The following is an 11,001-nucleotide window of genomic DNA, read 5'->3' as shown; positions in this document are numbered from 1 at the left end:
ACTACACTCCATGCGGTGGGGTGTCAGATGAGAAACCTCGCCCCTCTCTTTTCTCTCTCGGGAGTCGGGTCATCGATGAAACCCCCCTACAAATAGTTTTCATGAAGAGAGAGCAGTCCTAAAGGTTAAGCTTTTCGCCCAATACGAGAAGTTCATTCATTCACCACAATTTGACCAGGAGGTACTGCTACCTAACATCAATTATTCAATAGCCCACGAGAAAATCACTGAATTTGCACAATCTCGATATGTATTGCCAAAGGCACCATACAACATCACAAATAAATAACAATGAGCTAGCATATAGAGATTTACAGCTGGTTATACATGTGCGAGGCAAATTTGTCACACATTGCATATATTACCAGTCTCAGAGACCCACCGCCAATCAGTAGTAGTAGTAGGACGTTTTATTGTTTCCCCTGTTCGACACAAAAGAAACTTTTCACAGCCAAAAAGCCCAAGAGTCTCACAAGCTCCGAAGCCCAAAAATCTGCATCCCTAAGTGTGTTAAGAATCTCATCTGGTACAGGCTCCTTTCCTGTGCGGTGTGTCTATAATGGTATAACTAGCCCATTGTGTATGAGGGACCAGGCAAATTGATCACTGTACTCTTCACTTTTGTCATCATGTTTATGCTGTTTGTAATTCCTTGTGACCCAATTCCGCTATCCCGAAGACCCTGAAACACACAACAATAACAATTTCACATCCCAAACCTTGATGTGTCCTACATACTGTGAATGAGGTCTTACTGCTTGCTCGATGATCACACCTGAAAAGGAAAGTGGTCAGGCCCACGAGCAGGGGCAGAATTGATCTGAACTGTTCCGGTCTCCATTGCGTCGCTAATCGTGATTGCTTTGTTAATATCTCTGGTGAAAACACAACCCTACATTCACGAAAGAACTTAGTAAAAGAAGCAGATTGCAACTCAGAACACGTGAAGTTGTACAAAACAACCCTCCTGCCAAGAGGTAAAGAAACTTAACAATCGTAGTGTCAAGAAACGAAAACCTATATGATACATGTTACCTAGCATATAAGAAGACACAAGGATGGTAGGTAACATATGAGGAATGATTACTAAAACAGGACCTTGCCTTGGAACCTAAACCCAGCTAAATATCCGTGAAATTAAAACATGCATAGGTTCATGCACGTATGTCTCGACACATGTTAGCTCACCTGCAAAGCAAAATTGTTTGCATTGCAGTGGTGGATTCCTTCCTCCACATTGCTGATTCTAATGACTGGAAGCACAGGCCCAAATGGTTCTTCCCACGCAATCCTCATGTCAGGGCGAACTTTATCAATAAGCAAAGGCCATATCAGGTTTCCATCTCTTTTGTACTCCTGTAAAATATTAGGTGAAACTTATATCATCAAAGCTAGAAATGTAACATGACTACAGGCCATCACAAGCACTCAAAACATGGCAGCCTAATAATAGCAACATGATGCCACCAACTTCAGAACAGTCCACAATTAGTCTTTTTATGCTCCTTTACAGTACTAACCCAACGCCAGCTATTAAATAGTAAGTATGCCAAAAATTCTTCCATACTGTGGATGCAACTTAGGTAAAGCCTTCAAAATCTTATCAATGCGTAGCTATGGCCTTCAACATTATGTTTCCAAGTGGCCCATACCTGGCAGAATGTAGCACCTTTTTCCTTGGCATCCAAAACCAAACCTTCTATGTACTTTGCAGATGACTCACTGACAACCGCAGTTATGTCAGAGTCTTCTTCTGGTGCACCGACAGTTAGCTTACTCATCTTTGAAACTACCTTCTGAACTAGCACATCTGCTACTGGTTCCATAACCAAAACAACTTTCACAGCAGTACAGCGCTGGCCACTGCATAGAACAAGCCAAAGCGCACTAGACTTTAGAAATAAGATGGAAGACTATGGCTAAGAGGATAAAGTAAGGGCAGACCCTGTATATCAAAATAAACTTTCTTAAACGTAAATAAGTTATTAAAATCTGTGATGCTTGTATTTCATTTCCACACAGCCCAGTACGGTAAGTAAAGAAAATAGGGACAAACTAGATAACCTATCTAAACTGCACCTGTATGAGAAACCACCCTTTACGATATTTGCTGCTGCAAGATCAAGGTCGGCATCTTCAAGCACAATGCAGGCATCCTTGCCACCAAGCTCCATTTGAAGAGGAACCATGCCTGCTTTCTTTGAAATGGCAATACCTGTATCACCTCCAGTGAAACTGCAAACAGATAACAACAGTATATAACTCACTTTTCGAGGTCTGCCCAAAATTTGTGGCTCTGAAATACCATGAGAAAATCAGCAAATAATAAAAACTGCTCACCTTATGCAGTTAACCCCTGGATGCATAGTCAGAAAATCACCAATCTCTGAGCCCTTCCCAGTAATACAACTAATCAGACCCTTGGGAAATCCAGCTAAATGGAAGCAGTGAACCATATGAAGCCCTGAAACTGCACCCTGTCAAAGCAAGATGCAAAAGTGTGTTTACAACATCAAATTTTAGCTTTAGAAAGCAAAAAAACACAACACATTAGTAAAAATTAGGCTCACTTGTGTTGGTGGCTTCAAGACTATTGCATTTCCTGCTATTAAGGCAGGCGCAATTTTAGAAACTGCCAAATTTACAGGATAATTGAAAGGCGGAATAGCCAACACCACTCCCAAAGGTATCTGCACAGTGCGTATTGTACGAGTTTTGTGTAAGCCTCTGAACAGGACCAACACACAGAGTGTGACACAAATCACTTGAGAGAGACATCATAAAGGAGACCATCTCTTAAAGCTCTCCAAGAGTTTTAAAAATCACACACTCACAGATTCCCTCCCTCAAAACAAACTTTTGACAATAAATTCATGTGGAAATGCATGGAACGGGGAAGATTAGTAGCTTTCTCTAGTGACAACAAATTCATGGTGAAAAGCATGGAGCCGATGAGTATAGCAATCCGTGGGCAGATAAAATTGATAGACGATAGACACATACAAGAATCTCTGGGTCCTTGAGGGACCTCTCAATTAGCGAATGGAATAATAGCACGAGCTAGGACACATGCCTACTCAACATGACATGTTACAAATCTACGGCCAGATAAGTATGGATAATATCAAGAAGCCATCCTTCCCTTGCCATGATGTAAAGTTTGAATAGAAGAAAGCAGATGTATCACATGCTTGCTTATGGCAACTTAAACGAGTGGACATAGCTCTCTCATGATTCATGTAAATCTAGTACACCACAGTCTTACAAACCAAGTGCATTGGTTAGGAGTATATAGCGAGCAACACTGATTGACCTTTGATGCAAGACATAGTTTGTTTCTTTCGTTTCCTGGGAAACTGTCAGCAGTCAGTAGCTTTCCTTCTGCCAAGATCCTGACTCCTTCCTCTGCACAGTATGATATCAGATCACCTGATCGAACTACCTGTAAAACGGCAGTCAGAACGAACTTTTGAAAAAGCAAATTATTTCCTGACTACGTCGTTTACTTCCAAAAGAAATCTTAATGTTTGATTAACTGTTAACGCAACTATGGAGTGGTGGTGAGCAGCATCGATGAGAAATTGAGATTTTCATCATCATGGAAAACAATGACTGACATCACAACTAGCCAACCCATTAGGAAAAGCTAGTGAATTTCATAAAACATGAATGTTTTTGACCAAGTGCTAGAACTCCTCATTTGATCACGCTCTTGAATTAGAGAGAGATTGCTTAAAGTTAGCCAAACAATTACATCCCACAACAAGTGATTGACATGACATATGAGCCGGACCGATACAGTGAGGCGCCAACCTCGGTAGCGGCATCCTTCCGGGGCTTTGCAATTTCCTTGACAAGGCACTCTGCAATAGGGTCCTTGTACTGTTTCAAGATAGCTGCAGCCTTGTGCAGCGTCTCAGCTCTTTTCCACAGTGGTGTTTTGGCCCAGAGCTTCTGCGCTGCCTTCGCACTTTCAAGAGCTTTATTGACCTCTTCCTGATTACAAGCTGCATCCGAGTTCAGGAAAAAAAAAAGGTTACAAGGAAGCACTTACAAAGAGTATGCAAGAAACAAAAGGAAGCATTTACAAAGAGTATGCAAGCGTGTGTTTCTGGTTTTGCAATATTAAAAGAGAATAATCAGAGTCTGGAACGGCATGATTCATGCAAGCAAATGCAAGTGTTCTAAATTTGCCAAGCATAATAAAGGATTCACAACGAATGGCAAGCATCATCACTACAAAAGCTTTGTACAGTGTAGGAGGAAAGCGGAAGAAACCAGACCTTGAACTTTGTACTGAGGCTGGCGCGTTGCTGGATTTGTGATGGTCACAGATTTGCCCGAAGAAGAGACCCTCCACTCACCATCGGCATAGTATTTATACACATCTTTGTCAACAATTTCTTCAAAAACTCCTGAACCTGCCATGTTCTGCAGGAAGCGAAGCCAACGGCTGGCGGACTTGAAGCTGGTGCGATACAGCACAAGGCAAGGCGACAGCTCGATAGACGGATAGGGAGACAAGCCGCGCAAATGAGCTTCTTCTTCGTGCAGGGAGCAGGTGATCAAGAGGCTAGATGATCATCCGACGTCGGCAGAAGAAGAAGAAGAAGAAAAAGAAGCTGATGTAGAAGAAGGAGAAGAGAAGAGACAGAGGGGTGAGCCTGCAGCAAAAACCATGCGAAGAACAAGGTGAGTAGAGAGAGAGAGAGAGAGAGATGGGAGACTTACGAAAAAAGAGATGAGAGACTTACGCCTCTTGTTTTTCCAAAACTCACTCACACCTGTTTTGCTGCTGCTGCTGCTGCCGCTGCTGGCAAAGAACGTGTGCGCCTTCTTTCCTTGCTCGTTCGCTCGCTCGCTCTTATTAGTGGCTCTTATCTCGCCACCTCATCCCCTTAAAATTAACGTTCCACCCTACATTTTCAGCCGTCAAAACATTTCCTTTTTTATTAGCAATATTGCTCGCTCGTTAGAGCATATGCGTTAATATTAGCATTGCCCGTTACGGCCAGATGCTTTATCTGAATGGTAGTAGTAGGGGACCGGGGTGGCAAAAGAGCAATGTCTTCCACCGCACCAACCTGATTGATGTAGCAGGCCGCTTTAGTCATGATGCATGAGATGGTTCCCTTCCCCCAATGCGTTTTAGACATCTGTCGAGCAAACAAATGGCGAACTCTGTTAGACTTCTCCTTCTCCACCTCGCAAGCATCACACTCCAATACTCTCCCACCGCCACCACCACCACCACCACCACCACCTCCTCCTCCTCCTCCTCTTCCTTCTCCTCCACCTCAAAGGCATTATTAGGCTTACCCTCTCATGGTGCACCTCAAACGCATTAGGCGTCCCCCCTCTCTCTTTTTTTTAAAAGTTCGTCAAACTTTTTTTTTAAATGTGGCAAAGTTATATTTCAAACAAAAAAGATAAAGTGAGTACAACATCTAATAGATGCAACAGGCTTCAAGCTAGAGCCTATGTATCCAAGACTTCTTCATATGTATCCAAGACTTCTTCATGCAATTACCTGTAGCCGTGAGGACTTCAGTTCTAAGCCACTCTTGGCTGTTATTAGGAAGCTCAGCTTCTCTTCTTCTAAATACCATGTTATTCCGCTTATGCCATATAAATTTCAGCGCTACACCACTGATGACCAGGTTAATGAGATTGCAAGTACTAACATCAAAATTAGAGCGATCAACAAAGAATCCATTTGTCATCCTAAACTCAAACCTCGGGTTCACTTTCTTTAGCCAGTTTTTAATGGTCACCCCACACTGGTCTAACATGCAGGCAATCCCAGAAGACATGCTTTCCAGTCTCCTCATCTTTCCCATAGAAAGGGCAGAGCGGAGAAACTCTGATCCTCTTTGTAAGCTTGGTCCTCAAGGGAAGCTTTCTGATGAGAATTCTCCATCTTAATACATTAGTTCTAAAGGACGGCGAGGCTTTCCACACACTACTAGCTCTTCTCTTCCAAGTATTCATTGTTGCCATGGGGCATTCCTTTTTCCATTTGTGCTTCAATTCCAGCAGAACTGCAGGTGAAGGAGTCTTGTAGTCAACTATACTCTTATATAAGGCCAAAGATTTTCCAGAAGGACTCACAATGTCAGGAAGTATGGAGTCATTTTTCTACAAAACAGACGTTGACCAATCAGATCTGCGAGAATGCATCACAATTCGCAACCAGTCACACTCCCACTGGCTTAGCCCATACTTACCCTCCAAGGCATGCAAGCTCATCATGCACATATAATTTTCATCCCAAGCATCACTCTAGTTCTTTAATCCCTTGCAGTGCATGGCTCTTGACAGTTTGCTATTTCTATGTACCGGAGCAAAGCTCGAGTCAAATGCCAATGGAGACAACCAAAAACTCTTGCATAGTGAAGAGTCATCTTTCAATGGCCCTTTGGATTTCCAATCCACATTGACCATAATCCTCTATCAAGCCAAACCCTGACAAACTATAGAACTTGGAATCTTGATAGAGAGATGCGGACAAGCTAGGACATCCTGCCATTGGACATCCTTCCAATTATGGCCATAGATTTTAATGTTGACAATCCAGTGCTTCATGAGTATCATCCATGGCTCCATCCTTTTAAGAAGGGAAAAGGAGAGACTTTGGGCCTTAAGGCTCAATGAATCGATTCGTGCACCTCCTAGTTTTATATCAATAGAGTTAGGAGATGCCATCCAATAGCCAGATAGCCAATAGAATCTCCTCTGCTCCATAAGAAGCCTCTCAATGTTTTTTTCAACCTAATTCCAGGTAGATTGAGAGAAAGGAAAAACAAAGCCAACATATATAGTTGTTGAAGAGAGAATGCTCTTGATAATGGTCAATTTTCCAGCAAACAAAAAGGGGCTATCTCGTCTCATTCCACTTTTCCTTGAAATTTATCATAGAACGAGTTGAACATTTTCTTTAGAGATACACCCACTCCTATTGGTACTCCTAGGTATCTCATTATTTGACCATGCTTTATAAGTTTGAACCCCAACTGCATAAGCTAGTCCTCCAGCTCCTTCCATGACCAAAAGAGAAGCTCGCTTTTCTTTTCATTAATCTTTGATGCAGTCAACACTGAGAATTCCTTGTATATCTCCATTAGATTAGTCACAGATTGTTTGTCAGCTTTGATCGTAGAAGAGTTATCATCAACAAAAAATTGGACCGCAACTTGTGAGCCATCCAGAAGTGGAAGACCTCTGATTGTGCATGTTTGTAAAGCTTTATCAATCCTCCTAAGCAGTGGGTCTGCTATAAGTGCAAACAAGAGGGGGGCCAAAGGACACCCTTGCATGATGGACCTATGTAGCTCAAAGGGTGCGAATATGATTGTGTCATTGATGTTGATAGCAACTGTAGCTTCTTTAAAGAGAGTATTCACCATGCCAATAAACACCGGGCCAAACCTCATAGTTGATAAAACTACTATGATAAAAGCCAAGTTTACTCTGTCATAAGCTTTATCCCAATCCACGTTGATTAGGATAAAGTCTTTCTGCAAGGTCATAACATGGTCAATTGACACTATGAGATTCAGCATAGCATCATGGATCTTTCGTCCATGAACGAATCCATATTGCTTCGAATGAATCAGCCTACCAAGAAGATATTTAACCCTTGTTGTCAATGCTTTGGCAAGCACCTTATAACTGAAGTTAAGCATGGTAATGGGCCTCTAGTTCGAAAGTAGTGTCCTATCAGGGAATTTAGGAACTAGTTTAATGAGCCCCTCTGATTAGCATAGTGGGGCATGATCCTTGCAGCTCTAATGAAATTTGGCAGGTCCACCAAATCTGCACCACATACTACCCACATTTTCTAAAATGCTTCTGTTGGCAAACCATCTATACCCATTCTTCATGGAAAATATGACCTGCTTGATTTCATCCAGACTAAAGGGCCTGTCGAGTAATAGAGATTGATCCATAGGGATCAAGTTAACAACACCACTAAGGAAATTATCCACTCTCCCTTGAAACCTGGGCACTTTGTTTGGAGGTGTTCCAACAATGGAAGCTAGATGATCTTTGAATGCTTTGGCAATCAACTCATGATCCTGCACTAACACAACAACCAGTCATAGACTCTTTTTTCTATTTCGCCCTAAGCTTCGCAAAGTAGAAGGCATTAGGACCATCTCCAAGGAGCTCCCATTGCCCTTTGAGCTATACTTTGGCTGCTTGCACAGCCTCATTTTCCATTTGTTTAAGGTACTCCTCCAGACTCCTGAGGAGCTTGTGAGTAATTACATCATCAATATAGTACTTTTAACCGCCAATAGAAGAGCTCCTCTTAACTGTGATGCTCTCTCAATATTTTCCATCATGCATGCGACTTTCCTCCTTCCCTGCCATTTTGCCACTTCAACAATTGCATCTAGGCACTTCTTCCATCTGTAGTCTGGTGTAACATTGGGATCTTTGGCCTGCTCCCATGCCTTCACCATTCTATTAACAAACTATCTTTCCTGCAAGAAGGAAGAGTTAATACGGCGGAAAGGAGGCGGCCCTTGTTGCACCTCTTACTGCACCTCCCTCACATCCTTGGAATTTTCAGTGCGGCATATTGGCCTCCTCCTTCATTCCATTCCTATCATTATATTGTCCTTTGAACCCCAAATAACATTGTCACCACACTTGCCAAAGCATTTCTTACCTCTCCTAGCTCCGGTGTTGCTACAAACCACAACCTATGCCTACCTAGTGGCAATATCCATTATAGCCATTCCTTTTACAGTCCCCATGGAGCAGCTGTCCTCCCTACCGTCGTGGATATGTCTTGTTACAAAGCATTATATTTTTTAATGAAGATATTAAATAATAATATTAAACAAAAGATATTGCATTACAATAAGATATCACGTTACAACACTATATAGTCATGCATGATTAAGTCATGCAATTAGAGAATTTCACCACAACTATTGTTCATAACTTGTAGATTATGCAAACTTCACCTTTGCATTTACTACTTCTCTCCCTCAATTGTATTTTATATGTGAGCCCCACATTAATTTTTTAATTCATTCATGCAAGTTTGTCAACAAGACACATATGTAGGACCCTCTACTAGTCATTATCACAATCTTCGTTATAATCCTTCACTACATAAGCATTTCTCTCTTAGCAACCTTTTGGGATGACCTAGAGATCACTAGCTTCAAGCAACATGTCATGCCGCTAAACACTGGCATGGCTCCTTTTTGTCGCCTTCTCTCCTTTTCCCCATGTGTGCCTTGCAGTGAAGTTCACTATAAAACGAGGTACATAAAACCACATCCATTAATTGGTGACCAAACTACTGTGTCTAGGGCTTGGAGCATCATATATGCTTCCAATCCTTTTTTCACATTCCTCCCACTTTATTTACATACCTCATCTATATGCCCACTCCTCTCAAACAAGGCAAGATTCTCAAGCCTTTATTGACAATAAAAGGTCGTGCCTTTATAGTTGAAAGAAAGATTGCCATTGCCCTTCTTCACCTAGCAACTAGTTGTTCATATGCTCTTGTTTCAAAGGATTTTGTGCGAGGAGCGAGCTTTTGGACTGAGCTTTTGAGAAGATTTTTTTGGCAACTTACAATTTTACTCCACATAGTCCTTTTTTTCTTATGGGTATATATCAAGCATCATCGCTGCTCCTCCATTGTAATGGACCCTCCTTGTGAGGCCCGTTATGGGGCAGGAAACACCCACCCCATGGAGCCCGCCTCATGAGGGATCACCCTCTAATCAGTGATTCCACAGTTTTGCGAAAGTGTATCACGGCACGACACGGAATGCGGAAGCGTAACACGTCATGAGCTGCGGAAGCGTAACACGTCACGGGACAAGGTAACACAACATGGAATGAAGGTAACACGGCATATGTATTCCAAGGTGCAACTAAGGCACGAGTATATTTACAAGAAAGTCGGAAGGCTTGCGGGACAAGATTTCACGTGTAGTGGGTGGAGCTATCAACGCGCATCACATGACGCCATCATGTGGGTGAGGGAGCTCAAAGGAGGACTACCCTCATACACACCTCCCCTTGAAAGAACTCGACGACTGCGTCGAGGTTCGAAACTAGACTCAAAGCCACCAGGGGTGGTGTAATGAGACTCAAAACCTGGGGGGGTCTAAACACGTCTCACTATCAAGACAACGAGTGTCTACCCGCTAGACCTAACCTATGACCAAAAACTTGGGGGTCTTTGTCGACTCACTATCAAGCTGACCAAGGTCTGCCCACTAGGTGCCATGCCCACTGACTCAATTACAAACGTGGAACATGGTCTTCATTAACTCAAATAAAATCACCCACTGACTCAATTTATAGATGTGGAGTGATCCAAACTAGCTAACTAGGAAGACAAGTAATAGTGGAAACACTTCAATTTCTGCTGACCAGATTTACAAGCATAGAATGGAGAATAACCATGTTAAAACAAGTTGTGTTCACTTGCTAAAATGGATGGTCCTAACAGTATCAGTGTGCAGAAACTGCCAGTGGACTTGAGAGGCAAAGCGAGTAACTCAGCTTGGAGTGTGCCATGCCATGAATGCAAGGGCCCAGTAAGCAGTGCCCTAAGTTAGATGGCCCCAATTGGCCAGATCTGTCAATCCTTGAATCAAGTAAGCAAGAAGGCCCCAACTGGCATGATCTGTCAATCCAAGAACAAGATAGTTGTGCGAGGTGCATTGTGAAGACACACCTCCCCTTGAAAAAAGTTGGGTCGGAACAGCCCAAAATTTTTTAGTATGCCGTCGTCTTGAGAAGGTGGCACTTTTGGTGGCGCATAAAGCGCCAATTGAAAGGGGGATATTATACTCATGGCATCGCGAGTTTTCAGATATAACATGATTATGTATGGCAGTTCACTTATCCTCCTAGCTCAAGGAGTCTTGAAAGATTTTAACATTCTATATGGCCATTTGTTTATCCTCCTGGCTCAAGGAGTCTTCAGAAGAATCATCATGGAAAGTGGCCTTTCTA

General features: G+C 42.5%; 1 protein-coding gene across 2 annotated transcripts; it reads right to left on the bottom strand.

Moving 5' to 3' along the window:
* Nucleotides 1-228: 228 nt before the first annotated feature.
* Nucleotides 229-4,931, bottom strand: LOC148016792 (NADP-dependent glyceraldehyde-3-phosphate dehydrogenase-like). 2 transcript variants are annotated; one of them, XM_087664178.1, is made up of 11 exons: nt 4,785-4,931; nt 4,284-4,664; nt 3,814-4,007; nt 3,314-3,442; nt 2,571-2,690; nt 2,341-2,477; nt 2,080-2,235; nt 1,653-1,863; nt 1,189-1,356; nt 776-892; nt 229-682 (listed from the first exon to the last, which is right to left on the bottom strand). In XM_087664178.1, exons 2-11 carry the CDS (start codon nt 4,426-4,428, stop codon nt 569-571), a joined length of 1,491 nt encoding a protein of 496 aa, XP_087520304.1. In that variant the 5' UTR covers nt 4,429-4,664; nt 4,785-4,931; the 3' UTR covers nt 229-568. The 2 variants fall into 2 exon arrangements, with proteins under 2 accessions (XP_087520304.1, XP_087520303.1); XM_087664177.1 differs by having other exon boundaries at nt 4,755-4,894.
* Nucleotides 4,932-11,001: the final 6,070 nt, after the last annotated feature.

The sequence above is a fragment of the Lygodium microphyllum genome, chromosome 23, assembly GCF_053477565.2.
Source record: "Lygodium microphyllum isolate KBCC chromosome 23, Lygodium_microphyllum_v1.1.10, whole genome shotgun sequence".
NCBI classification, from domain to species: domain Eukaryota; kingdom Viridiplantae; phylum Streptophyta; class Polypodiopsida; order Schizaeales; family Lygodiaceae; genus Lygodium; species Lygodium microphyllum.
The sequence above is the reverse complement of the archived record's forward strand: the minus strand, read 5'-3'. Positions and strand labels throughout refer to the sequence as shown.